Source organism: Drosophila erecta, unplaced genomic scaffold (assembly GCF_003286155.1).
Source record: "Drosophila erecta strain 14021-0224.00,06,07 unplaced genomic scaffold, DereRS2 tig00000021-arrow-pilon, whole genome shotgun sequence".
NCBI classification, from domain to species: Eukaryota; Metazoa; Arthropoda; class Insecta; order Diptera; family Drosophilidae; genus Drosophila; species Drosophila erecta.
In genome coordinates this window covers 8,915,146-8,943,142 of record NW_020825198.1, presented here as the reverse complement: position 1 = coordinate 8,943,142, position 27,997 = coordinate 8,915,146, and the positions used below count along the sequence as shown (strand labels likewise).

General features: G+C 45.0%; 2 protein-coding genes across 3 annotated transcripts; one reads left to right on the top strand and one right to left on the bottom strand.

The window, feature by feature from the left end:
* Positions 1 to 40: 40 nt before the first annotated feature.
* Positions 41 to 26,559, bottom strand: LOC6545100 (serine/threonine-protein kinase phg2). 2 transcript variants are annotated; one of them, XM_026977667.1, is made up of 6 exons: positions 8,298 to 8,377; positions 6,536 to 7,340; positions 6,153 to 6,255; positions 1,470 to 1,731; positions 1,046 to 1,374; positions 41 to 959 (listed from the first exon to the last, which is right to left on the bottom strand). In XM_026977667.1, exons 2-6 carry the CDS (start codon positions 7,066 to 7,068, stop codon positions 750 to 752), a joined length of 1,437 nt encoding a protein of 478 aa, XP_026833468.1. In that variant the 5' UTR covers positions 7,069 to 7,340; positions 8,298 to 8,377; the 3' UTR covers positions 41 to 749. The 2 variants fall into 2 exon arrangements, with proteins under 2 accessions (XP_026833468.1, XP_015013859.1); XM_015158373.2 differs by lacking the exon at positions 6,536 to 7,340 and adding an exon at positions 26,113 to 26,559 and having other exon boundaries at positions 43 to 959; positions 8,298 to 8,381.
* On the top strand, positions 15,340 to 16,947 carry LOC6545099 (importin subunit alpha-4). The gene is given in 3 exon segments (XM_026977666.1): positions 15,340 to 15,718; positions 15,780 to 16,781; positions 16,783 to 16,947. Coding segments are annotated over 3 exon segments (1,419 nt in total). The 5' UTR covers positions 15,340 to 15,418; the 3' UTR covers positions 16,900 to 16,947.
* Positions 26,560 to 27,997: the final 1,438 nt, after the last annotated feature.

Genomic DNA, 27,997 nt, shown 5'->3' with positions numbered 1-27,997 from the left:
AAAAATTTGCATAATGAGTGAGCGAGGAGAAATTGATTGTTATTACTCGTGTTCTGTGTTTTCCTTTTTATTGTTTCTCTGCGTTTTTTATTTTTTTTTTTATTATAAATTAAACAACTTTATTTACTCAATTATGTTACGGTAGTGAATTATTTACATTTTTGGTTCGATTTTCGGTTCGTGTCTGTTTTGCTTACATTTAAATATGCATTTCAATTTGGTATATATTTATTTATGCTTAACAGTGGGAAGCAGCAACAACATTTAACATAGAGCTTTTCCGTACTCGGAATATTATATAATATTATAAATATTTTTATAGGCTTGCAGTTGAAAGTGCTCAAAGGAAGTGAAAAAGTAAACATTCCTGACTGGCCAATTGAATAAGTTAATTTTTTTTATAACAATTATTCAAATTTGAAAATGACAGTTTATAATGTTTTAACCATTGAATTTGCAAAAGTCCCCGACTTTGCTAATACCCTGCGCACTTTTCTATCCTTTTTGTGTAGGATACATCTCGGCAATGCACCAAACCAAAAAGCGGGAACAACCAAAACCCGAACTAAACTAAACTAGAGATACTTTCACCATTTATCAGCTAGGCGTTTCATTTGCAGTGTCTGTGTTTTTCTTTTTCATAGAGTATCACATTTTCTCGGTATCGGTTCGATTCAAGCAAAACTATTTTGCCGCACCAGAACTTAAATGTAATTTTGTGCTACCAGTTGATCGATTTCCTCCATTAGCTACTGCTGCTGCTCCGTCTCCATGTTCTTGGCTCGCAGATACTTCAACAGCATCTGCAGCGAGTCATAGGTATCGAAGTCGTCGAGATTCCGTCGCGAGGATGACATGTTGGTGGGACGGGGCATGGCCAGTGGGACGGGCAGCAGTTCCGGCATCACCGAGTGGTGGGTGATCAGGGCCTTCAGGCTGGAGAACTCCTTGCGAAAGCCCTGAAAATGCATTCAAGATAAAGATTTCCGCGTTTATATTATTTATTTATATTATTAACTTAATGAGCAAATTGCTTATTGCTCACCTTGATTTTGTAGCCCCTTGGGGACTTAAGTATTATGTAGTTTGCTATCTTTGGCCCAGGTGGCGAGGGCACGCGCAGTGTCAGTGCATAGCATCCTGGCTTGGAGCTGCTCTTCCGCACGAGAAACGCACCTGGGCTCTTGCTTTGCAGCACCTCGACGGCTATGTCCCGCGAAATGCCCGCCTGGTACCAGCAGGCATCCTTCAGCTCGAGGTCCTCCTCCTCGGATCCCACATTGCCGAAAGCGTTGGCCAAACTGCTGCACCGCTGGCCACTGGCACCCTGGTTCATCCGCAGGCGGTTCGCAAAGATTTTCGGACTGGAATTGGCTGAAAAATATAACGATATTTCGTAAAGGGTTTTTACAATTACATTACGTTAATCCATAAATCTAGGGCGGTAGAAGTTGGCATAAAGCACTTACCGCTGCTCGTTTCCCTCAAATAGCGCTTCTTTAGGTTGAACTCGTTGTTGTCGTTCAGGTTAACGTTGTCCAGCATGGGGATGGCTGTCAAGGATTGGCGGCACGAGTCGCCGAACTTGCTGTCGATGTAGGAGTCCTCGTTGATGTAGCCATTCGAGTACACCGGCTGGATGTCCAGGGGCGCGCTCAAAGGGGTCATGTCGCCCACCAGTGGGCGTGACTCCTCGTTTTGGCGCAGCAAGCCCATTGTCAAGCGTTTGACCTGCAGATAAAGAAATCATGTATTTCTTTAGGTACAATCGAATATTGGTCATTATTTCAGCATACCAGCATTGGCTGCTTTCAGTTTAAATATGTTCGTCACTAAATCTAAGCTCCCCTTTAAATAGTCATATATTTTTCAAATGTACACCCAAATCGTCTTAAAGTTGAACGAAATCCGGCGAAAAAAGGGATCAAAGCCGATGGCAAAGCGTTCAAGTGGCAACAAAATTAACTACAATTTAAACACCGTGTAAGCCGACAAGGATCAGCAAAGGATGCTGCAGTCAAGGGCAGCGGCTGGCTGCCATGGGCGTGGGCGTGGCGTGGGCGGCGACCGTGTGAGGGGGGCTGGCTGGAGAGGGCGTGGCCCGCAGCCACAGACGAAGGCGGAGCAGAGAGAAAAGGAGAAGGAATTTATTACCGAGAACCGCAGCGAGACAAAATGCTGGCAAACTGCGCCGCGCCACAAAAGGCGTCCTGCGAACTGCAGGCGAAACTTTTTTTCGGGTGTGCACTTAAACAGGAAACGGATGCTTGGACTAGGCATTACCGGTGGGTGAAATGCGAGAGGCGGGGTGGTCGAAAAAAAGCGAAGAAAGAGTGCAAAGTGCACAAGGAACAGAGAAAGGCGCATAAATTCGTGGCAGACTCTCGTGTCGGCTGCTCTTGCCCCACTCCGAGTCCTTTTATGGTACATTGCCACCGTCTAAAATGTTGCATAGCAAATGGCGGCCCTGGCATTCTAGGCGGAAATGTGCCGCAGGACTCGGGACTAAGGACTGAGGACTAAGGACCAGTAGCCATGGCAGCGGCGGAAAAAAGCATAGCGAACTGCTGTATGTAGAGCAAGTGTTGAGTTGTGGTTGCGAAAATACCAATCGACTGGGTAATGCCCTTGTAAATGCAAAACTTCAGGGGTAAACTGACTGCTTTAAGCAAATCCCTAGTATTTCTGTGTACTGTTCAGATACCTTATTAGCCCGCGTAATGAAACCAAACAATCTTATAGATTGTTATGCCATTTTAGAACTACATACCTCCTCTATACGCTCTCTTTTCAGTGGGTGAACTAATGATAAAACTAGCGGCCGGCGATAATTCAGATGCACTTGTGCGCCCATGCTGAGATCGCCTTGCCCCTCGCCGCAATTTCGTCCTGTTTTCGGGGTCAGTGGCTTTGAAAAAGTCTGCCGGCGCTTGCAGAATAGTTGTCTGCCCGAAACTAGACTACAGTCTAGTTGGTAGCCTCGCTTATTTTCCGCCAACCAGCCCCATTTTTGTGGCATAATTTAAGGCGACATTGACAATGAGACGGTGCACCGCGGCGGCTGGCGGAGGGTTATCCTTGCCACCTGCTTTTCCTGCTCCGACGGCAATTGTTTGCCCGTTGCTGCATAATTTCGCAAAAAACGAGTGCTCCTCACGCCGAGAAGAGAGATGAAGGCCCCATTGTTTGCATATTTCACGGCGCATTGCACACTGATTTGCGGCCATGGTTTCGTGGGTATGTATAGTACTTATATTGCTGGAGTTCAGTTATCTGTATAACAAAAAAGAAGGGGGCCTGTTTCAGGTGTTTGCATTGCGTGGCAGCGTGCTCCCTTGCCCCATTTTCTTGCATATTTACTTTTCAGCTTTGCTCATTTCTTTCCTCAATTTCAAAATAAATATCTTGGCTTTTTGTTCCCCGACTACACTAATTGCCCTGCTCGTTTAATGAACTGCCAGCTAGCTGGACATTAGTGGCAGCTGTTGCAAGGCCGAAAGAGGCGGCACGTGCTCGACCTGCCCCACCCAAAAATAAAAAAGCAACAACGAACACTTGCCGCAAAATGCTCAACATTTATGCAAATTTAATAAACTGCCTTGCCAAAGGAAAAGGAGCCAAAAACGGGGCTAAATAAAAGGACGAAGCGAAAGTCGAGCGAGTTTAAATCAAATACACCAACTGGCGGTGGGCGTGTGTGTATGTTTGTTTTTCCTGTGGGCTGATGTGGCTGTGGGCGAGTGGGCGAGTGGGCGTGGCCCCAAAATATTATTTATGACATTCGAGCTGAAAATATATTCCGTGCACACATGATACATGGGTAGGCGTGACGCAGCCGGATCGAAGAACCGAGTCAAACCAAGTCAAACCCAGGGACCAGCCACATGTGGCAGCTGATAGCTGTCGCTCGGAGTGGGTGAGTGTTGCACTTCAACGAAATACACCCTACAAGACATATCATCAATTTCTTTCGGGAACAGAAATGAGCTGGAGACGATCTGAAGGCTAGAGTGTCAGAGCAGTTAGCCCTTTAATAATAACTCAGATGGTTGGAATGCATTTCGAATGCCATTTTTTCGCGCAGTGCAACCAAGGGGAACGAGCTAGTCAGGTCTCGTTCGCCGTTGCAGTTGCAGTTGCTAAACAAACATTTAGCGGCGCCGAGTCAACAGCATCGATGCATCAACGCCAGCGGAGAGCAGAGCGTCCTGACAGACAGTGCGTCATTTCCGTCTAAGTCGGATGTCAGTGGTGTAGGAAGAGGGGCAGAGGCAGGGGCAGGGGCAGGATGTGTGGGGCAGCAGGACGAGGGATGCCAGGGACAAGGACATGCGGGTGATGTGGCACTCAGACTGCGACTCCGATTCAGACAACCGACAGCAAACTGCATAATGTGGCAACGCATTTGTCTTTGACTCCTGCCCGCAGACCGCCCCCTTTTCGCCCACACCCATGTCGGGGTCGCATGTGCAGCAGTTGCCTGCTGCTTTATTTTGCTTATCTGAAATTGAATCAGCCAGCCAAGCAGACGACGGCGACGACGACGACGATGGCGATGGCAAGTTGCCTGTTGGGCACAATTAGGGAAGCATCACGCCCCTCTGCAAACGCCCCCATCCACCCGCCGCAATTCTGCCCCGCCCATGGGGGAAGCAAAAATTAATTTGCTTATCGGGCCGCACCCTGCAACAGAATGATGTTATTGACAGGCAGCAGCATGCCGAACCACAAAAAAGGGGGCTCCAAAAATAAAGAACTATGCAAAACAAAAGGATATGCCTGCCGTACCATGCGGCGTATGCGTGTTATTTGCTGTTGCCGGCGAAAAATGTTTATAGCCGAAATTGATTTATTGACAAAACAAGGGAGCGCGCGCTGCGCAGGAATATGAAAAATACCAAAAGCGAAAGCATAAACCCTTTTCTTTTTTGCGTTTCTTTGTTTTCCGACCTCGAACATATGCGCAATGTCGGTGGGGCCTTATAGTATGGCTATATATATAGCTACGGTCCTTGTATTGACAATATTTATGGCTTACCATTAGGGCCAACTGATTGCTTTTCGCTTTCGATACGATTTCAATTTCTCAGAGTGTTTGGATCGTGCGCCGTGTTTGGATTCCCATCGACGTTTCAGTTTTGGTGTGTGACTTGGCCTTGACTCGATTGATTTTTAGTTGCATCCAGCTGGGGTGAACTCTCGCCCTCGAGTCGGAGGCCATTAGTTTACAGGCGTAATCACCATAATGCGCAATCGAGTCGCATTGCTGCCATAAATAAGACAAACACATAACGTATACGCAGCGTGGTCGAGTGCCAGTGAGTCTCTCTCGTATGAATAAACTCGCACGTACTTATCGCATAGACTATGCTCGACTGAGCACAGCTGCCTCGACTCCATATCTATATATGTGTATATATAGATATATATGCATATGTATATGTGGAGGGAGGGAACTCACACACAGGCATGAATATTTAAGGCGTTGAATTTATGAAAACAACGTGCCGCTAGTCGAGGGAAAGGCTAAAGTTTTGCATTGCAAAACTTCTGCCTCGATCTCGCCCATCACGTGACAAAGAACACGGGCGAAACATTTGATAAACATTTCGCATGTGGGCAGCCCTTCGACTCCTTCTACGTGTTATGACAGAGACAAAAAAGTTGAAACGCAAAGCCGAAAAAATCCAGCAGGCAATCCTGCAAATGGTCCGTAAGGACTCAAGCCTAGTGGGTCGCAACTTGTCTAAACTTTTTCGCCTTAAAAGGAAGCTTAGCTACCGCGTGCGGGAATACTGTATGCCAATAATTCATAACAAAGCGTTGAAAATTCGGAAGACATTTGGACCACTCGTTCTGCATGGGGAAAATGGAAAACCAATAAACGTGGTCCAAGTTTGGCGCACCCTTATCAAAGTCAAACCCATCAAACATGTTTGACCTTCTAATGCAGGGCAAAATATTTGCCATCCTGTGGCACGAAAATCTCTTGAATAATCCCAACACTACGGAGAAATTCCCGCTCTACGAATGCCCCTTTATCACTCATACAATTTTGTTTATATTAAAGATGTTCCCTTTTGTTCCTCTGGTATGTCATCCTTATGCTTAGTGCTATTCTATGGGCTGCATCGATTTATACTTTGACTCACCAAAGGAGGCTTGTCTGCCAATCTCTTGCAGCTGTTCAGTTCGGTGGGCGAATTGTCCTCATCGGAGCTCGGTGTTTGGGCCACCTTCTCGTTGTCATTGCAACTAAATGGGTAATTTTGACAATACTTATAAGTTATGTGTAATAGAAGCAGGCTAGAATGGGCTCTGATTAAAATAGACACATTTAAGCAGCAAGTCTTTGCTTAATTCAAGCTTTAACTTGCAGAGTGACTTGACTTAAATAGTTATTATAATCACCCCATCACTTATGCATATAGTTCTGTAGTTATTGAAGTGTTCTGGGTGTCGTGTGCTCTTTGATGGATGTGATTAAAGCATTGATTGGAGGGATCTGCTACGAATCGCCTTGAAAACTACTCACTTGAGATTCGCGTGCGTGAAGAGCTGCAGTGGGCGGCGTCGTCCTAGACTCGCTGGCGAGGGGGGCGTGGCCAGACTGGTCCTGCGGCTTATTGTGGCCAATGGTGATCTCAAAACGGGCGGATTTGCCACACCAGCTGGCTGACGATTGTTGCAGGATGAGGATCGAAAACGGGCTCCTGCGCCAGTCAAAACGGCAGCCAAGTTGGCAGCTATGCGGTTGTCGAATCGGTTGAAGTACGAATTTGAATTCGAGTTGCTGTTCTGATTCAAATTCCGGTTTATATTTGCGTTTGAATTCGAGCTGGCATTCGAATGGGTATTGGAATTAGAATTGGAATTGGAATTGTCCGCCGTGGGCGAGGAGTTGCTGCTGCTGCTGGTGCTGCCATTTCTATTGCTCATGGCCACCGATGTAGCCGCCGTGCCCGCGGTGGTCGTTGCTGCTCCTGCTATTATGGTGCTGCTGGCGCTGGCCTGGTCATAATCCAAATTATTGTTGGTTATCATTGTGGCGGCCTCGCTTTTGGGCATTAACTTTTGGCAGCGGGTGTTACTGGCCGACGCTCTGAATTATGTGCGCATATAAAGAGCGCTGCGGGCGGCTTTTGTCGCACTGCGTGAGCCTGCCAGGACAATTCAGGACATCGGCGGCGAGCTCCAGTCACCACCAGCTCTGTGGATGCTCTGTGCGGGCTTTTATTAAATTTGACTGGAGTGGGTGGCGAGTGGGTGGGTGGCCAGCCGCAGGGGTTCACTTGCTCTTGCCGTTGCCGTTGCCGTTGCTGTTGCTCCACTCGGAATGACTGCAGGACGAAGGACCATGAACGACGACGATTCGCAGATTTAAACACAGAATTAATTCAAGCGGAAATTGGCAATGCAGGATGGGGCGCGTTTTCCGGAGGGGGAGTCGCACAAAAACCAAAACAAAAATCGAAAGCGTGAAGCATAAACAAAAACGGCAAGTGAAAACGCAAATGAAAACGCATAGCACAGAGAAATATTGAGGGGGAAAGCCACAAAAATGCACATAAATAGGGATAGGAAAATGGGGAGTGTGTTGGTTTAGGAGCGGCGGGGTGGCGGAGTGGCGGGGTGGCGAGTGTTACAAGGGGGATTTATCAGTCAAGGGTCGCAGCCATGACGTCACACCATAAAGCGCATAAATAGCAGGATTCGCAGGATTCGCAGGATGTTCATGAACATGGTCATGATGACGATGATGATGGTGATGGTGATGGTGTTGTTGAAATGTTTTTGTTCGGTGGTTGTTGTGATTGTAAGGGAATACATGATTCCCATATTGTTGTGGTTGTTGTTTTTATATTTATATTTTTGTTTTGGTTTTACGTTTTCCATTTCATGCGATTTTCGATTACACAACGATTTTCCACATTTCACATTTTGCAGTTGCAAGGGTATTTTTTGTTTTTCGCCAATTAGTTGCCAATTTTGCGCATAAGTTCGATGCCAATTTCGATTCGTTTGGTTATCATGTTTAAAGGCCAAATTTCATGTAAATAAAAATGGAGAAAGAATATGCCAATTTTGTAGAAAGTTTTTTGTTGTGCGATTTTCAAATTTGCATTGAAAGCTCTGCTGGGCAAAAGCGAAAGCAATATTGCCGAATCGATATTGCAGCTTCCGCTCCCATTTTTTTGGTGCAGTCCGAAAGCGAGTTTTCAATGCAAATCCGTGGCTAGTTTTTCACATTTTTTCCTATCCGGTTTTTGCTCTACTTCTCGTATTGATTTACTCACATTGGTTGGGGGGCAACCAAACTTTTCATTGGGCTTTCCTCCAGTCGGCCACGTTCACAGATGCAAGTTGAGTCCGTTCATGAGCTGCAAGTAAGGCAGAAGCAAGATTTTGATTTAATTAAAATCAACTTAAAGCGGCGCCCGAGTGTACACACATGCGTTGCTCTGTGTGTGTGCGAGGCTGTTCTATGGCAATCATTAGACGTTCATAGTCAACACCTCATTAGGCGACTAATCAAGCGTGCGCTGGGCACGAAATAACAACCAGTTCAGTCCACTGGCAACAGATTAAAGGAGCCCAGCGGCCCCAGGATCAGCTGAAGGAGAGTCCGGAGGACGAACACGAAACACGGAACAGGGAACAAGGCGCCAAGCCACAGACACTAAGCAAAACCAAAGCAAATCATCAAGATTGCACTGGGCGGTGGAGCCAAATTCCAGCTGGAGATGAGAGCGTTTTAGCCCCAAGAGCCCAGGACAAGCTCCAAACTTAACTACTGCACGGAAAAGAATGCTGAAAATTAAGAAAGATTTTTCCCTCCAGAAAAGAACTGCAATTATATTGCTGAAATGTTCAATATGACGTTACAATGTTTTACTGATATTGCTATTTGGTTACTATCTGATTTGACTACATATTTGCTTAATTACATAGATTTGTTCTCTGTGCACTCGGCGCTGGTTGGGCAATGAAGTAAACACGGAGACGATGCCGCAAATAAAACGCACAGATTAAAGGATGCCCGGGTGAAATGTCTTCTTAATTACTTCGTGGAGTCCAGGGCCTGGGACTGCGAAGGATAAACAAGCCGTGCTGGAGTTGTTGGCCGGGATAAAGGATCTGCCGACTGGATGGGTGGGTGGTTGAGTGAGGCGTAATTGAGAAGTCGCCGGGTTGGGACTCCGAATGGGAATGGGATCGGATGGGATGGGATTCTGCTCTCGTGTTCCTGCGTCTGCAGCGCAGTTTAAGCGGAAGTAATTTAATTAATTACAAATGAAACGGAAACACGAGCAAAACGAAGGCGACGGCCATCCCGGCTATTTCCCTTCAGAATGCATCGTGTGTCGATTGTGTTTGCCAACTGGGATGGCGCAAACCCGTAAAACAGGAACAACCAGAAAACACCATGAACAACAACAAGTGCGACCCAGCCCAGTTCGGGTTTTCTTTCTTTTAGCATATGACCAAACTGGGAGAGGCCTAAGCGTTTTCCAAAACAACAGCGGAAAAATTAAGGGACCAGCCCTCCTCCCAGCAGAGCAATTAAATTTTTCTATGCCCCAGGACCGCAAACTATTCGATGTTAGGCTACACAGAGAAATTTCAATTTGATTTGGATTTTTTAAGATTTAGTGTCTGCTTCATATATGTTTGTACATATATTATATACAATCACATACAGAAATAGATAAATATTTATATAGATACACAAACATGTAGACTGTTTAATGCTTCTAACAATTTCAGCCTGAAATTAATCAAGTCCCTGCTGTATTCGCCTATTATTTAGTCCAGTGTACACGCACACACATAGTGACCGCACGCACACATTGGCACACGCATTAAGCACAGCTCATTTGCATTGTGGTTTTAATTGGCAGAGGAGCGCAGGCGAAGGGAGTGGGGATACCGGGCTATTACCTCTGAACCCCAGTCCGCTCGGTTCGCTGGCAGGGCTTACAAGGATAATGAAAACAATTTAACGACTCTCCCGACAATTCACTGGAGCTGGGGACAGACGGCAAACGAATCCTGGTTAAACAAATCTTGAATCCTTTTTGCCGCCTCTTGCATTTGCGTTTGCCATTAATTTTTATCACCACCACTTTCTGCCAACTGGCCAACTGTATTTTGCGTGTCTGCGCACAATATTTTCAGATATTTTTTGACATTTTAATGAAAATATTTTGCGTGGCAATACGGAAAGCAGAGCAAAAAATAATACAAATAAAAAAAGAAGCAGTTAGCACAAAGGACAGGCGAGCTGAGTGATGAATCTTTTATCCTCTCACTGGCTTAATATTATTTTAACGAAGCGGATTCCCGCGGACCATGATCACTGGAATGAGGGTCACTTTTAAGCCCCGCTGATGGCCAGTAATTAAATGCTTGACATGCCGTTGGGTGTGGGGCTTGGCGGCCCGAGGATTAGCGCCACTAAGAGGATGTCTCGACGGCGGGAAAGTCCTGAACATAACCGAGTGCAAAAGTGAAAAATTAATGACGGAGTACTTCAGAACTGCACGCCACTCATTTCTCGCAGTGCAGGCCGGGAGGTAAATTAACGCTGAAGCTGGCTTTATAATTATGGCAAGTAGCTTAGACGATTGCCGAGCTACAGGCGTCATTTCAAGTTTAAGGGAGAGTGGATTGCTTATTAAATAAAAATTAAAGGAAAACCAATTTAAAGGTATTTAATATTAAATGCCTGTTTGCTTCAAGAATATTATTATCTGATTTACCCAATTTGGTTCTCGACTGACTATAATCAACAGTTTATTAAAGCGTGAATTGCATCCTGTTGCCCCTGTTTATCCCTCCTCCGCCTTGACATTAAATATTTACAAGTTCTCAATTTGCTTAAGTGAGCATCGTAAGGCAACAAAGCCGTAATAAAATCAACAAGCCTAAGCAAAAATATTTGTCTGCCTGTAAAAAAGCAGGAGAGACCGCGGAAAAAGGCAAACAGCAGACAGGATAAGAGCGCGGAGCTGTTCGCAAATTAAAAGAAATCAAAATCGTATGAGAATTTTCAAGTGATTGCCGCGCGAGTTCTTGTTCGCATTTTTTGCTCACTGCCAGGAAGCGGGCCAACATAAACAAGCAATTTAACAGGCACTCACACACACCCTCACAGCCCCCAGAACGCACACATCCTTAAGGATCCGTCGCCAGTTGGCAAACAAACGAAGCGTTCAGGCGAAAAAAGCCAGCGGAGTTGGAAAAAGTCGGGCAGCCTCGAAACAAGCAAAGCGTTTTATATGCCCACATCGGTGTGCTAGTGTGGCTCTCTGTATGTGTGTGTGTGTGTGAGTGTGTGGCACCGCAGATTTCTCTCACCAACCCACACATAGCAACACACCCACACACGTGCCAGCCGCAGCCTTAAAGTATGCCGCAAGTTTTGCCGCTCTTTGTTAATGAAATTTTAATCAAGCTGCAAGCGCAAAAGAGTTTGCGAACCAAGTTTGGCGAGCACACATGCCGCACTCCTTTGCTGCGGCTGCTTTTAAAGGCAATTTCCCTTTTTTCGCACCGCCAAATAGCCGGCAGCTTCATTAGAGTCGCCCCGATCCACGCTGCGTATGCGTAATAATTTATTTAAAATGCAATTCGTTTATGCCAGACATTAATCATTCCGGCGAATGCGATAAGACATCGAGTAAGTCACGTTCCGAGGTCGGCTGCATTTATTAACAATTTACGTCATAAATAAAATTGAAAAACATTCATAATGTCAATGGCGGCGAACGCAGAGAACGAGTGAAAAGTGAGTGAAAGACGTGAGAGCATGAACTGATGGCAATTTCATAAATTACACCCAGTTGTGGATGGTTGGCGGGACTAAGGGGCGGTGTGGATGAGCGGCTGGTTTACATAAATTAGACAACAAATTTCCCAGCAAAATGGGAGCAACGCGCTGGCAAAAGGTAAATCACAAGGCGGCCCCCAAAATGACAACATTAAAAGCAGCCAGGTGGGGTAACGTACTCCTAAATGGGCACTGAAAGAAAATCAAATATACACGCTAAATCATCTCAGCTGGCCTTTTCCGTTGCTATGAAGCTCTCACCATACTTTTCCCTCAGTGATAAATTTGCGAAAACACTTTTACTTAGAGCCTTAATTCCCTGCCCATTTTTTCGTGGTATCAGGCCGAGTTGTTTAACATATTTCTGTTTTGCTCTGGCTGTTACGCCTTTTCCTGGCCGAATTCGAGTGAATAATGTTCGCTTAGCACGGCAAATAATTATTTCCCGCTTACTACCAACTGGCATGCTATTTGGCAAGGGCTTTAAGGATAGCTTTCGGTCCTTTTCAGCCCGCCCATTGCCACCCACTTGCCAACCCCCCGTTTTAGGTCTCCTGTTCATTATGTGAATTTTGAAATTGTTTTTTTCTTTCTTTTTGCCTCCTCACTGTTGTTTCATTGTGTTTTTTGCTGCGGGGCACCAAAAACACAAAAAGTATAAAAAGACTGAAAAAGAAATGCCAACACGTTGGCTTGGCTGAGCAACCCCTCAAAAAGGTGTTGAGTTGAGCTAAATTACAAAAAATTGCTGCTGTTGTTTGTGTGCATTTTTCTTTAATGATTTGAATATGCAAAGCGCGCCGAACGAAGCGAATGAAAAGAATTTTAATTAGTTTTTGGAATGTTTTTCGGTGCAATTAAAGCCAAATGCCAGCCATTGCAATAAACAAAACAATTATTATTCTCGCATATTCGGCATTCAAAATGCTCCATACAAAAATGATTGGTATGCCTGGTGCACAATGGTTGGTTAAATGCTAAATGGTTTTTCCAAAATAGAAACAGCAACTAAATATGCATGGCGCAGCGAATCGATTTGAGAAATTCGCATCGAATTGCCAAGCAGCATAGAAATTTTCCTCTTGAAAATGCCGAAGAAAAACAAACCAAGAGGCCAAGATGGCCATAAGGAGCAGAAACAGCCCGTCCACAAGGATTCCTCTACGTTGCTTTAAAAGGACAAGGAAAAACTATTTTCTGTATGCATTCGAACAACGGAATAATTCGTCTACCTTTCGCCCGATGTCTGGGCAATGTCCCATGACGTCCTTCCCCCTTCGAAAGCAATAAATGTTCAAATCAATTGAAACGTTTTGCCAAAGCCTCACACCCAGTGTGAATCCACCCCCGATATAAATCGAAGGAGCTGGGAATGGATTCCTGGACAGCTTAAGGCGGCGATTTGGTTAGCCTCCGAACAGCAGAAAATCGATAAGGGATGCCCAGGAATGTCAACTTGTTTTGAACTAGTCAGTCAGACGGGCGGGCAGGCAGCAGGCAGCAGTCAGCAGGCCCAAGGAAACCAGATCCTGTCCCACATTTGAGAGCAGTGCCGGAATTGGATAGTAGTCTATACTACAGCTACACTATATATGTATTTCTGGTCCACAAATCGACAGAAGTCGACGGCAATAAAACGCCATTTGGTCATAAAAATAGTCGAACGTTGCTGGGTCAAAGTGAATGCGACAACTGCCCCAAGGGGAGGCAGCAGAGTTTTGCGAAGTGCCCCCAGGAGCAGGGGTTCCTGGATCCTGTCTGCCAAGGCAAATTACGAATTTTGCATATTGCCTTTCTTCGTTGGCATTCTCTCTGCCCCTTTGGCCCATTAGTCATTTCGGTGCCGGGCGAGTTTGGCCAGAGACTACGGCTTGGTTTGTCGCCACTTTGCAGGATGAATGACCCCGGCATAGTTGGTGCCACTATTCCGCCGGGCCAATCCACTCCGCATCGCACCTCCCTAAGCCTAGGAAAACCTCGGCTGGCGGAAATTGCGCACACGTCACAGGGCGGCACTTTTCATACAACCGCTGGCCATTTTCCTGATCCTTTGCTCGAAAGTAGGGAAATATCGAATGCCTATTCCCATTTTTAAGGTGAAAATGAACTTTCTGTGTTTCTTGCTGCATTGCATAAAATAAATATATAAATCTGGCACAAATGCAAGTGAAATGGTGACACATCTGGCTCAGTTTCGTTTTTTTGCGACTGATTTATTCAACGCTTTCAAAATTATTCTCGTTATTAATTAAATATTTGTTTTAAATACTTCAGTGCCCAGCGTGTTTAACCCTTGTACTTTTCTGTGTCGCAAAAATTCACGTTTAATTGATTCTCGCAACCGAATGCATCAAAAATTCATGCGTGTGCAATTAATGACATTACCGGGGCTCTTGGCCAGCACGAGGTATTTTTATTCAATAAATTATAGTCATTATCATTATTAAGCAGCATGAGGGGCTCTCTTCAAAAGGCCGGACATTAAAGTACTGCGTGCTCTACTTAATTTTTAATCATAATGAGCGCCATGAAATTGTCGCGAAAACTGGAATTTCATTTCAGTAAACGTGTGGATACATTTGGAAGATTGTGATTTTTAGACAAATCACTTTAAAAGTTCATTTACACAGCTGAGCACAGGCACAACTTCCCTGCTGATTAGGTTATGAATTTAGGGAATTTAAGATAGATAATTCTTTGTACAACTTTTAGATCATTAGTTGGAAGGGAGTTCTTTACATTTTGCCCATACCCATACCCACTCACATTTACGCACATGTAGGTCAAAAGTGGCTGAGCAAAAGCAAAAGCGTTGCATACCTTTGGGCTGTCAATTTATTTTTCGCGCTTCGCATGTTCTTGGGCCATGTTTTTCCGATGCTCCCGCGCCTCCTTTTGCGTCCTTGAAATTTATGCGTTCGACGCAGGCGAAGCGCCAAGTGTTGAGAACATCGCAGATAGGCACAAGTGCCACATGGCATGTAATGCGCTCATTATGCGCCGTACCTACACGAACATACATACATATATGTATCTACATGGAGATGGATGCCACATGCAAGGGATGCCTGCCGCGTTTCGCCCTTGGAACTGGGCCAATGTGAAAGGCATTGTCTTTTGGGTCGCCTCCGCCGGAGAGATAATAACAACAAATTATTACACTTGCCGAGGGACCTCGATTGGGCTGGGGAGCAGAGGGGCTTGCTGGGGTAACTAAATTAAGCATATCGTTGATAGCTCAACGCAGATCGGACGAGTCCTTTATCCTGGCTGGCTCTGTGCCAGCTTATGCCCACTGTCGAAACTGAGAGGCCTTCAGCTCTGCACTTTGAAAAAATTTGGAAATTCTGTTTGCAATTCGAAAAGAATATGCGTAATATTCAAGTAATGTTAATGTGGGCTTAATATTCAATTTACAAACCGTTGCTACGCAACAAATTTGAGTTTTCGAGAAAGCAAATTTCTGAAAACGATTTTTGGAGCCGAGTTAAGAAGGTTCTGACCTATTTGTTAAATCAACACAACTTCATTGGCTAGCAAACACATAGAACACGTGCACATTTCCACACAATATTACACAGAACAATGCAGAAGCGTAAACGCCGCTTCCTAAGAAAGGGAGAAAACTTGATGATGTTGCGAACAATCCGATTGGAAAAAGCAAAAAAGGCCGAGCAGCAGAAAGAGCTGACTATCTCCAATGCCATAACCAGATGCAAATTAGCCTCCGCGGAAGTTATTCCTGACATCAATGAGTTACTCCAGAACAATACGATTGGAAACCTGGTGGATTCGCTTGGCCGCGATAATAAGAAGAAAATTCGAGCCGAGTCCGCAGATGCTTTAGCTCATATAGCCAGTGGCTCATCTGAACACTCGAACTTAGTGGGTCTATGTGACTTTATAGCTTCTTCCCCTTATTCCTAGTATAAATATTCCCTTGCAGATTGCGAAGGCCGGCGCCGTACCACGATTGATTCGCCTCTTGCAATCATCCGATCCGGAAGTCTGCGAAAAGGGGATTTTGAGCTTGGGAAATCTGCTACACTTTGCCCCAAACCTCCGTGACTTTATCATAAGTCACGGATTTGTGCAAAAGCTGATATCTTTAATTCAGGATAAAAGCACTTCCACCGTCATTTTGAGTCATTTAACCTGGGTTCTAAGGAAACTGTGCATAAGCCCTCAACCGTCGCCACCTGATGATTTAGCTGGCATCCTTCAGGCCTTGAACATTCTATTGTACAACCCGGAGGCCAAAATACTAGAAGACTCACTTATGGCAGTGCGTAATTTGGCCCATGGAAGTGATATGATTCAAATACTCCTTGGCACTGAAGTTGTACCCAGGATCATATACCTACTGGAGCATAATGATGTCATGGTTCAGAAGGCCGCTGTGCAGGCCCTAAGAAATATAGCCTCTGGATCCGAAGAGCAGATTCAAGAGTTGCTCAAGAACAATCTTTTGCCCCATATATCTGCACTGATGTCCCACACTGATGCGGATATTCGCAGTCAAGTTCTCTGGCTGCTGCAGAACATCGCTGATGGAAATCACTTCCATAGACAGGCCATTATGAACGCAGGTCTCTTGCCTAAGATACTGGAGAACTTGAAGGCTGAAGCGATACCATTGAAATGTGCAGCTGCCTTGACAATCACCATGCTGGCTATCGATAAGGACAAGAATCTCCTGTGCTATCTTATGAGACAGGGTGTGATTCCGGAGTTCTGCAATTTACTCTTCTACGAGGACAACGAAGTCATATGTAATTTGCTTCATGTCCTGAGCACCATGCTGGATGTGGACCCATCTTTTACGGCAGAGGTGACCGGCATCATCGAGTGGAGTGGGGCTCTGAACAATATCAAGATGCTCCAAAGCAACGAAAACGAGGAAATTTCCCAAGTGGCACGAAAGATGATTAGTGACTACTTTTCCGGTAACACAGCCGCACATCGCAACTAAATTCAAATGTGTTCAACATAATGTTCTCGAATCTTCATTATTCATATACCTTTGTACTTTTGCAGCCAAATTCCAAAACATCTGCTATATCTAGTTGTTTTATATTGAGTTCAAGTTTTGGGTGAATATAAATTGTATTGTACAACATATGTTTTTTAGCACGGCCATGGCCTTGAATAAAAATGCTTAAACATCGGTCGCAAAAGAATCGTTTTTTGTATTATTTTTTGTGTTGGAACCGCATCAATTGCACTTCCGCATGAAAAACAAGTTTCGTGCAAAAGCCAGATTATTGCAATCATAAATTTTTATGATTTTCCCATTGGTTGCAGCTCGAGGCAAGAGTGTGGAAAGTGTGGGCGGGAAAAGCGTTCTGAGTTGTGTGGGCGGCGTGGGAAAAGTGCTCGCATACCGCACGAAATTTTATGTGTATTTAATAGCCTTGCAGATATGATGCAGAAAGTTATTACACCCAGCACGGCCAAGTCCTCCCATTCCCGAGGCAATGCTGTGGGAAACCGATAAAGGAGGGGAAAATAAGCTATATATACTGATACTGATACATTTCCCATATCAGCTGCCTGAGTTTTGTGTTTTTCGGCGGCCATTAAAATGAAATTTAATATAAACTTAGCGCAAAATGACGAGGGCCGTAAAAAGCATATTGACATTGCCGCAAGATCAAGCCATTCCATCCATCAATCAATCAATCAGGCCTGACACCAGCTGTGGCAGCCGCAAAAATGTATCCACAGGACTCCGGTGGCAGGTAGGACGTTGCAAAAAATGTAATCTAATCCAATTACTCAACACTGGCAAACAAGGGGGGAAGGACTCTCGGCCGGGCGCTAATGGACGAGTCCCCAAACATGTCGCATATCACATGTCTACAGGAAAGTTAAATAACCGAGGGCAATCGCAAAGTATCAATGGCCGGGAAAAAGAGTGCGGATAAGGCCAAAGCCGCAGGCCCATTTACATCATCAACCCCAACTAGCCAAACGAATGCGTTTGATTATTAACCAACAGAAATCCGGGGTAAGAGTGCAAATCCTGGCCCAAACAGAACAAAAAAGAAATTGAAATTCATGCGCATTCGGGGGTTCTTCCCATGCTTTTGTTAAGGCCACGGGGCTTACAAGATGGAATATCTTGTTGGATTGTCGGGCTTGGGGCCCCCACAGCCTTCTATTGACGAAATTATCATTTTTGTTGCTTCAATAAAACGACAGGGCCGAAACTAATATGGTTTCATCTTTACCCCCAACCAAGCAGACTTAGGCATGAAATTGAAAATGTAACAATGGGAAAAGTGAGGGGAAAATAGGAAGGGAGGAATATGTTTGGCTGATTGGATGGCGCAGCGACCGATGATGATGATGAGGTGACATTGGAAGCACAATCGCATTGCCCACAAGCGAGTTTAAGCAATACTCTCTCTGCCAGCCTGCCGATTTATCAAGCATTTCATTTCTCTGTACCCATCAAAATACCTTCAACTTTCACTCTTGGCAATCGAATGGCTATTATACCCACCCATAGTTCAAATATTTGCCAGTATTTCACCATCGGAAACCGGTGCTGATGGTGACACCGAGTCGGATGCCCAAACCCCGAACCGATTATGCAAATTTGTCCGGGTTAACGATTTCATTAAATGCCAGAACCGACCACGCCTTATCACCCAAATGCCCCTGCGGTCTGGCCAACTAATTTCAATATCATCCACCGCCTCCAGGAGCTTGCATTAATTCTCACATTTAGCCCACAGGCCGCAGGAGGCGTGTCCTTGCTGATAAACAGGCACATCAGAGCTTCCGCTTAGTCTGCCAACTCTGGACTCATAACAAATCCCCCGGCCTCCTCCTGCAGCACACAGGATGTCCTGGATGGAAGGTAAGCCGGGTGGACACATGGGCGCAAAGCTGAGCGACAACCCAGCATCCAAGGGGTCAATTTGGAGCGTATCAAAAAGGGACAACAGTTTTATAAACTAGAGTTCTGCCAGCTTAGTCCAAGGAAATCCCAATGGGACGGGGAGGTGGACAGGGACTCTGTCTGGCCGGCATATTTATAAACACATTAAAAACGCTTCACTGGCATGTGCTGGCCAGGATATGGAAACTTGATGAGTTATCAGTTGGGAGCACAGGGACAAGGTTGATAACGAAATTATGCACACCGTTAGAAAATTAAAAACATATCTTGGAACCAGTCAAAGGCAATTAAATTAAACAGTTGCAACCTAATTTTGAGGTATTAATGTACAATTAGTTGAGAGACATTTTTCAATTTGAAAATTGAATAGTATTTAAGGAGACATTTTGCCACAGTGTGCAACTAAAACGTCCTGCCTCCCTTCCCCCCAAAATTAACAGAAACCAAGTCAAAGTCAATGTTTGTAGATGTGATGTGCTGGTTGTGGGCGAAATCCCACAGCATGTTGAAAAATGTCAGTTGCACATGAGACTGGCAGGGACCTCAAGCCTCAAGAACCTCAGCAGTCAAGCCACTGAAGTGGAGGGTGCGGAAAGGACCTGTGAGGGCTGGGGTGCCCATCCGAGGAGCCAGTGATGAGGAATTGCTGCTACTTGCAGCTGACGGTTGTTAAGCTTGTCAACATGAAGCGACAGTAAGTCGCAGTGGGACCAGGAGGCGGATAGAGCCAGGTCCTGGCGTAACAATTGGGGCTCCTCCATATGCAGCTTATCCCCCAAGTCGTGGCATACCTATTCCCCATGGCTCCACTACTTTTCCAGGTCAAGCCACATTTGACCCCGTTTTTATCTGAAAGTCAACAGTTTAAATGCCGTTTAACATTTTATGGCGCGGGGGAGAGCATAGCGATTTGTAACCTTCATGTTAATACTGCAAGCCAAGTTATTTATGTAAATTACTGGCAACTGCAATGCCAACTGCATCCAAAGGATGCTGGCCAAGCCAAGGACCCCTTAACTCCCAGCGTTCATGTTTTATAATTAAGTCAGTAATTTAAGAGTGTCGGGCAAGGGAAACTTTTTTCGCTTGCAGCTTCACTCGACTGCATTCCTTGTGGCTTGCAATTTGGCTGGAAAACTTTTCGCCGTCTCACCCCCGCATCTAAATATGGAGAAAAACCGAGACAGAGAAAAGCCGTGCGAAAAAGCGGAAATGTTAACAACTACTTTGACATTTGCCATGGCTGCGGGAGCGGCAGCGGCAGCGGGAGCGGGACTTTTCCGGGGTGTTTGTTTGCAAGTTGAAATTACTTAAGTGCCAGCGCGACGAGGCGTGTGAATGCTGCCGAATCGAGTGCTCAGTCTCCATTCAGCAGTCCAAAGTCACCAGTCCAAAGTCACCAGTCACCAGTCCCGTCCCGACTGAATAAATGAGTTAGGGAGTGAAGGAAGTGGCTGAAACGGAGCTTAGCTTCGACCCTGGCTCATAAATTAATGTCATTGCATTAAAGCGTATTGGGGCAGCTCAGTTGCAGTGCCAGACGCAGTCGGAGTGTTTCCAAATAAAAATGAAAATAAAAATGAACACTGTGCTGCAGTGTCGAGAGTAACACAAGTTACACAGGCTCAGATGCAGCGAAGTGTGAAGGACAAAAGGCTACAATACGCAGAGTAAAACAGGCTACAAGGATTTTGATAGGACTTAAACATATCCTGCTCTCAAAGACTTAAAATCTTAGGAAGAATTTTCAATATTAAAATACTGTACATATTTATTTGCATTTATTCAAGTGAAGATCTTTGCTGTATTAATATCTGTGTTTATCCTAGTACTATCAGCATGCAGGATCTAAAGGATACTCTTGTTTTCCAACAGGACTGAGCACAAAAAGGAAGAACTAACGAACTACAAATACTCTTAGGCTAGCTGGAGGCCTTGAAAGCGTTGCATAATTCGATGGAAAAACTGTTTTCTCCGCCGGATGTAGTTTCTGCGAGAAGGTGGCTGGAATGTCCTGCCATCTTGACTGCAAGGGGTTTGTTTGCTGTGAAAAGGAAGCCACTGTGCATGGCGGAGTACAAAAATGTTAGTTAAATTTCGAAGCCACATTTGTTTTGTGCCAGCCTGGAAAATAAAACAGAGGTACTGACACAGTGAGAAAGGCGGCAAGAGTTGGCAACTCGAGTGCATGCATAGTGCATAAGTCAGTCAGTTGCCAGGGGCCAAATGCGATGCCGGGGCAATTCGTAGTCCTGGCATGACTTCTAGACTTATTGTTCGTTGACTTTTTGGCAGCACTCGAGTTGCCTCTTTCATTTTCATGCTCGCACTTGAAAATGAATAGCCAAGCAAGCCAGTCTTGGTTTGCTGGCATAGAAAAATATATTTCATAAACTGTTGCAAGTTATTAAAACGTCAGTCACACTGCTTTGCGTACCTGCTACGTACACTGCTTTGATTTTCTTTGTTGCAACTTCAGTTCATCATCGACCATTTCCTTTAGCCAGACTGCGACCAGACCATGGCTCGTAATATATCCTCAAGGTATGCATTAATTACAAGGATCGTAAAAGCCGGCAGTGGGAAACCTGCGCCCTACAATGCCAGCAGACACGAACTAAAACCCCGAGAGATGCCGACTCCGTTTTACTTTGTGTTACTTTCTGCATTTTACTGCCAGACAGAGTTGGAGGTCCTTGAGCGTAGTTATCTACATATACTCGTATATTCCCCCTGCTCGTTCCCTTTATGACATTCCATTGTTTCGGCTCTGTAATCAGGCGGCAAATTTCGAGTGCATAGTTTATATGCCTCCCCGCAGAAATATTTGTCTCCAGCTGCAAGGGCTTTTCATAAATTGCTACTTTAAGCTCCCGCCAAAGGGATGCCACCCAACGGTGGCAAACAAATGACGAACTCATGTTGAAGGCTCATTTGTTTTATGGCTGACGCTTAGGCAGGCAGCATATGTGCCTATCTACTACTTTGTAGTAGATTCCCTTCCCTACTACTCTCCCTTTCGCACTCCGGTTGTCCCAGTTACTTGACACGCTTTTTTCAGTCCTAATAGAAACGAAGACTGGCAGTTGCTCCTCAACTGCCATTCATTACTGGGATGCAGGAGAACAGGGGGATTTATTGTATAGACTAGAACAGTCAGGCATCCGTGGCTCGACTTCCCACTTGCAACCAACGATATCATATTTTACCCGCTATAAATACTCTTAAAATGTGGCAAGTTATTTTTATGTGATTTTTGTTTTGTTTGAAACCCCATTACCTATTCAAACAGCACTTATTGTGGTGTGTATTTTTATGCAAAATATAATTGCCAACTTTTCGCTGCTAGTTGGCCACGAAATCTTCAAAGCCAGCACTGCGGCTGCTTTATCAACTTTATTATGCCAGCGCCAAAAGTGGCAAAATTACCAACAACAGCGTGGCTGAATCGGTGGGGAATGGCCATAAAGCAGTCTCTCTTTTGGCCCTTAAGACAGGACTCAACTGCAGGCCGCGACCGTTTTACGACTCGCACACACATACACTCAGCGGCGAACAGTTTCTACCTTTGTGTGCGTGTGCGTGTGTGTGTGTGTGTGGGTACGGTGTGCTCCTTATTTATCTCGCTTTTGTTTGGCCCCGTTCAACCAGCCTCTACCCTCTTTTCCACCAACCCCCTCGAAAAAGAGTGTCTTACTTTGCCCGGCTTTCTCGCTTTTTTCGCTGCTTTGGCAACTTCCACGACGATTTTGTGTGCCTGCTTAGTGCGTACGTGTACGTGGGGCTGCGAGTGTGTGAGTGAGTCTGCAATCTGCGCGCGTGTGTGGGTGAGTATCTGTGCGAAGTGCGTGTACGCCAACACTCGTGGCTGAGCGCCTGTTCCGAAATATTCTCCGTGTGTGGGTGTATCGCACACAGACACAAGCCCACAGAAGCGAAGCTGTGTATGCATGTGTATGTGTGAGCATGTTGCTGGCAACATGCAAATGGCAATTTTGGGGCCAAAATGTTCCCGAGCCGCTTGAAGTGCTGCCGAGTGTTTTGATAGCGGGCCAACTAAGCCCCAGAGATTTCACTCATATGCACACATCATCTCGGCAATTTTAAGCGGCTTACGACGACGATGATGCCGTCGCAGAATTTTCATTACTAAGCCAAAGGTGAATACCTCATACTGCGAATCATCCGCCCAGAACGTTCGCCATTCTCCTCAAGTGCGCAGTCAACTTCAAAAGGCTGGCAAATTCCATGGGCAGGCGATGAGTCTCGAGGCAAACACAGATCAAATCTTATCGGGAATCATTTTATGAGCAAAATTAATACGCTTCAAGCCAACTGAAGCGGCTGGAGCGACTGGCAAATTTGTAGACGTTTTGTTGTTGCCCAGGCAACTTGAACGTCCCCATTCTCGTGGAAAGGCAACAATATAATGAGCCAGAGCAGGTGGCAGGAGTGGTATCAAAAGATTGATACAAAAAGATACTTTGGCACTCGGAAAAAGGGAGCACACATATTTGCTTATATGAAAATATAAATATTTTATAACAACTAAATTATACGCCTGACAGCGTTGTGTTACAAGCAATTCCTAAATGTCTACGAAATATTTTGTTGCCAAAGTCAATATAAGATATAAAGTTCTGAGTTTCTGGGAATATTCGGGCAGTGTAATAACGGGCTCACGGGCAACGACATCGTCATGGAAATTCTTCATTAACTCAACTCGGGCGCTGAGAGAAAAGAAGTTTATGTTATTAAGAGCATGGAGGCGTGGGCGGAGAATGATGGCGATGGCTACTATCCGTGGCGGATGGGGAGTGGGGGCGTGGTTAGGCTGTGAAGGAGGCAGCAGGAGCAGCAGCTGTTGTTGTAGTAAAATGTGTGTTTTACTTGACAAGAAAGAGATAACGGTAAATGAATATGCAGCAATTTGCACGCCCACATAATGAGCATGGCGATGGGGTGGAGGGGGAGGGGATTGGGGGGAGGCGGTAAGGATACCGCCGGCGGGCAGAGACTGAAATAATAACAGCAGCAGAAAAGCAACAGCATCAGCCGCTAAACAAAAGTCGATAAACATAAACCAGGCAACGCAGACAAGCGCTGATAAGTGTGCTACACTTTCCACAGGAAACGGAAGGCGTGGGCGTGCATGTGTTTGCTTGTATTTGTATGTGTGTGGGTGTGTGTGCGGCAAAAGTAAATTAAAACGATTTTAATTACGGTTGCCAAGACGATGAATGAAAATGTCAACGATGCCGGGCGACAGCAGGTGGGCGTGGCGTAGGCGTTCAAGGAGTGAAAGAGTGCGGAAAAATGAGACAACTCCTAAAAGCCTTTCGTTGTACCGCTTGCTGAGCAGCAGTGTGAATTATGGCACATGTACAAGGAGCTTATGCACCGAAAAAAACGAGGGTGCTTTCATAAGTTACAAAGGCAGTGTAAACAGTCGGTAAGTTTCTATTCTGGTCTTTAAAATGCATTTTTAAAGTGAGTTTTAAGCAAGAATAATAACTTATAAAAGAAAACCTCAATTTTATAAACAAGTTTATTTAATGAATTGCAAAAATGAAATGCCAGCATTTTCTGAAGCAAAAATCAAGGCTTTTCCTTAAAGTTTATTAAATCTGTAGATTTTCATACGTGTACGTATGTGCCAGTGAGTGGAATAAAAGCAGATTTTCATTTAGACTCTGTTTTGTTGTCTTTAGCTACTTGACAAGAGCCAGGAGCCAAAGTCACTGCCAAGAGCAACACCAGCAAACTTTAACAAATAAACGTGTTTTCAGGAAAAGGGGGAAAAATGGGGAAAAATTTGAAGTAGGAGCAGCAGTCGCTTCTAGCTCAAACAAACAAGCTCCATTTTTATGAGGCTCTTTTGTCTGAGGCCGCTATTCCGGCTTTTTTCCCCTTACTTTTTTATACCTTATTAACGCTCGCTCACTCGCTTGTTGAAAATGAAAAGTTTTCGTGGCGGGCGTGAAATTTTTTTGTGCCCGCAAGCAAAAAAAACAAGATGGAATGCTGAAAAGCCACCGAAAAAAAGGAGAGCAGAAACCATGGCTTGCTGATTAACTTGACACGGCGCAGAGCGGCGAGGGAAAAGTGTCGCGGAAAAGCGGTGGGTGGTGAGGCGGAAAATTCGCGGTTCGCATGCAGCTGACAGGCAGCACCTGTCGCCGCTGCGGAAGTGTCGACTGCGAATACGAATGCGACTGCGACTGCGGCCAACAAGCCGCCGCTTGACATTTCCTTGGCGACGCTTTTCAAGGAAAATGTTGCTGGTTTGGCGAGGGGATCGGAAAACATGGTGGGCGTTGGGCGGTGGAAGGACGCTGCGGTGGCCTTGTGTATCTTATTTTGTGACTGCATTTAAGTGCATTTTTATGCCACAGATTTAAGTGTAAGCCACCGGATTGCCAAAGTTTGTCCAGGGGTTTTTCTTCGTTAATTTCAGTGCTTTTTAATGCAGCTCAACTTCGTAGTAACCCCAAAAGTATGCTGTGGCAAGTAATACCATTTGTACTAAAGGGCACTTCTTTAGGTTTATGCCCCAAAATCGGCTGCAGTTTTCAATGGACGCGTTCTGATTGGAATCTTTCTTTTTACTGCTAGATGGATTTCAGTTTCGGGATATAGAATAATGAAAATAAAAATTAAAAGCACTCAAATATAAAGAACCTGTTTCTATTAAAAAGAATGCTGAATTCAGAGTGAAAATGCATAGCTTGGATTCTTAATAAATGCAGTTTTTAGGAACAACGAAACCCACATTCAAATGCTAAAGTTTAATATTACTTTATTCACAACGAAGCGTTTTCGCAGGCGTGCTCGCGTGCATTTCAACGCCCCAAAGAATTTAAAGTTTTTCGGAAAAGCTGGAACACTTCACTGCAAACATGTTGACAGCTTAACAGGAAGTCTGCCTCAAGAAGTACGACGACACCCCGAAAAAAGTTGATTCCCATCCTTGGGGCGCCTTACACAGCCATTTCCCGCTGATAACTTTAAGCCGAACGAGGCCAAAAAGTGTAACAGCTTTCGTGGCAAAAGTTTTCAATGCATTTTGATGTGCAGCCAAAGTACCGAAAGGTGGCGAAATGCAGGGGAAACTCTGTCTGAATAATTATATAGAGAAGATGAAAGGCCCGGAGGCAGCGAAGCGAAACAAGAGCCTATGCAATCCTTTCAAGTCAAGGCTACAGACCTTTTTAACACTGTTTGTCAAGGACTCAAAGGGCGGACTTTGATCCCAACAAAGGAATAAAATAAACCCAAATTGACCAACAAGCCCGTGTTTGACCCGTGTATCCATAAGGATATTCAGGATGTGGAGCCTACAATGCAATTTGTCGTGTGTCCCACTCACCTTGGTATCAATTTTTGGCGGCAATTTTCGTTGTTCTCGACCTTTGTTTGTGTTCTGGTTTTATTGCCACAATAATCCGAAAGAAAACTGGCCAAAGTTTTCGCATAAAATTCAATTACGATTGTGAACTCATAAATCGCAACACTTGGCCGCGTTTTACGATTACGCCTTTTGATTTCGAGCACGGAAAGTGTGAAACTTTTTTGGTTAACGCGGCTACTTTGTTATCACTGTTATCGGGCCACGACTCCGGCAATAAAATTACCCCGTCGCGTCGTTAAAAGTTAAACGACCCTTTGTGCTAAACTGGGGGATTTGTTAAGTTTTTATGGCTCTCGACGAATTTCGGACAATGTTGGAGTTTTGGGTATCTGCCAGATGTATGCGGTTAGGTGCCTTTTTGGGCCAACCTTTGCAGTTGAAAGCGCGCAAGGAACTGTTTATCCTGGCCCCATGTGCTGGCATTTTTGTGCTTGGCCCGAAACTTGGCATACTGCCACGAAACTTGGCATCCACAGAAGCGCATGCGCTGGACTTCCTCGGAAAGTGGAAGTGTGGAGTGGGACAGGACCTTTCCAGTCTGCATTCAACTGGTGGTTGGCTTGCCAATCGAATCCTCAAAGGACTGCCATATGTGCATGGTTGTCGTGACAACTTGATTTTCTCAGCAGCTAAAGGTTTCTCATTTCTCATTTCCTACAGCCATGAATTTGATAACATTTTATTACGATTTTTGCCGGTGGCAACCTTTGATGCGCCCGAACATCCACTAGTCTGAAATCCGAGGCTGATCTAATTATGCGACCGTTTAGCAGTGCATACTTTTCAGGGATTTAAAGAGGGCCGGGCCGGTAAACATCTGAAAAGGAGAAAGGACCGGCGAATGACATTAGGGCAAATCCGCTTACTGATGCGGCGATGAGATGAAGATACCGGGGGTCACCCATTGTTTATGCAAGCGCATTAAGCTGAGGCTCAGCTAAGGATACACTGACTACTCGGCATGGAGATGCAGATGGGCAGATACGGATACGGAGGCACAGAGGTACAGATACGGATTTAGATACAGTAGCTCTGCTCACACCCACAGGCTGCAGCGACATGTTGCGGTTTCGTGAGCAGTAGATTGTAGATTGACCTGGCCAAGAAGCCCACACAAAACCGCATGTTGCAGGGCGTGGCGGCATCTTAAAGCAGTCCAAACAGCTGCAACAGTTGAAACTGCACACTCCAAACTCTCAGATCAAGAACCTATGTGTACGAGTATATCGAAAAGTCAGCGATGCGAAGTTGAACTCATTAACGGCAGTGAGTGGAAAGCCGTTGTCATGTAATCCAATGCCGCGTACCAAATTGGAATCTCGCATTTCTCATAGATACGCGGCAATACGTGCACACGTATAAAAAGGACTAATAAAAGGAGGAAAATCAACTAAGAAAAATGGAAACTCGCGCGGATTTTTCGTGATTTTCCGTCTGCAAGCGCCGGCGTGCAATCTTCTTTTTATGTGCCATCCATTTTATTGTTTATTTACAGCATTGTTTAGCAGCATATATATATAGATCGTGTATTCCCCAGTCAGCGCTGATTTAATGGATGTAAATTGAAATGGAATACGCGAAAAACGGAAAAATGTTGGGACAGGTGAGCTGAGTTGATTTGGCAGAAATATATTTATTGAAAAAGTTGTCAGAAAAGAAATTTAAAAGAATCAAACTTTGCGGATTGAAACTTGCATTTCACAGCGGTAGGCCGGCTTACGTCATCGATTTTCTATCCTTTATGGATTTCATTATGTATTTTGAGAGCCTAGAAAAGGCTATTTTCTTCCATATTTCACGAAGAAAAAGGGGAAACAGCTGGTTACGAAAACTTCCCTACAAA

What these genes read in the sequence shown, in the direction of transcription:
- LOC6545100 (XM_026977667.1), bottom strand. Translation starts at nt 7,068, where the DNA reads ATGCCCAAAAGCGAGGCCGCCACAATGATAACCAACAATAATTTGGAT. An exon ending in TGGCAGACAAGCCTCCTTTG is followed by an intron (nt 1,732 to 6,152) that starts GTGAGTCAAAGT and finishes CTTTATCTGCAG; the next exon opens with GTCAAACGCTTGACAATGGG. An exon ending in CAAGGGGCTACAAAATCAAG is followed by an intron (nt 960 to 1,045) that starts GTGAGCAATAAG and finishes ATGCATTTTCAG; the next exon opens with GGCTTTCGCAAGGAGTTCTC.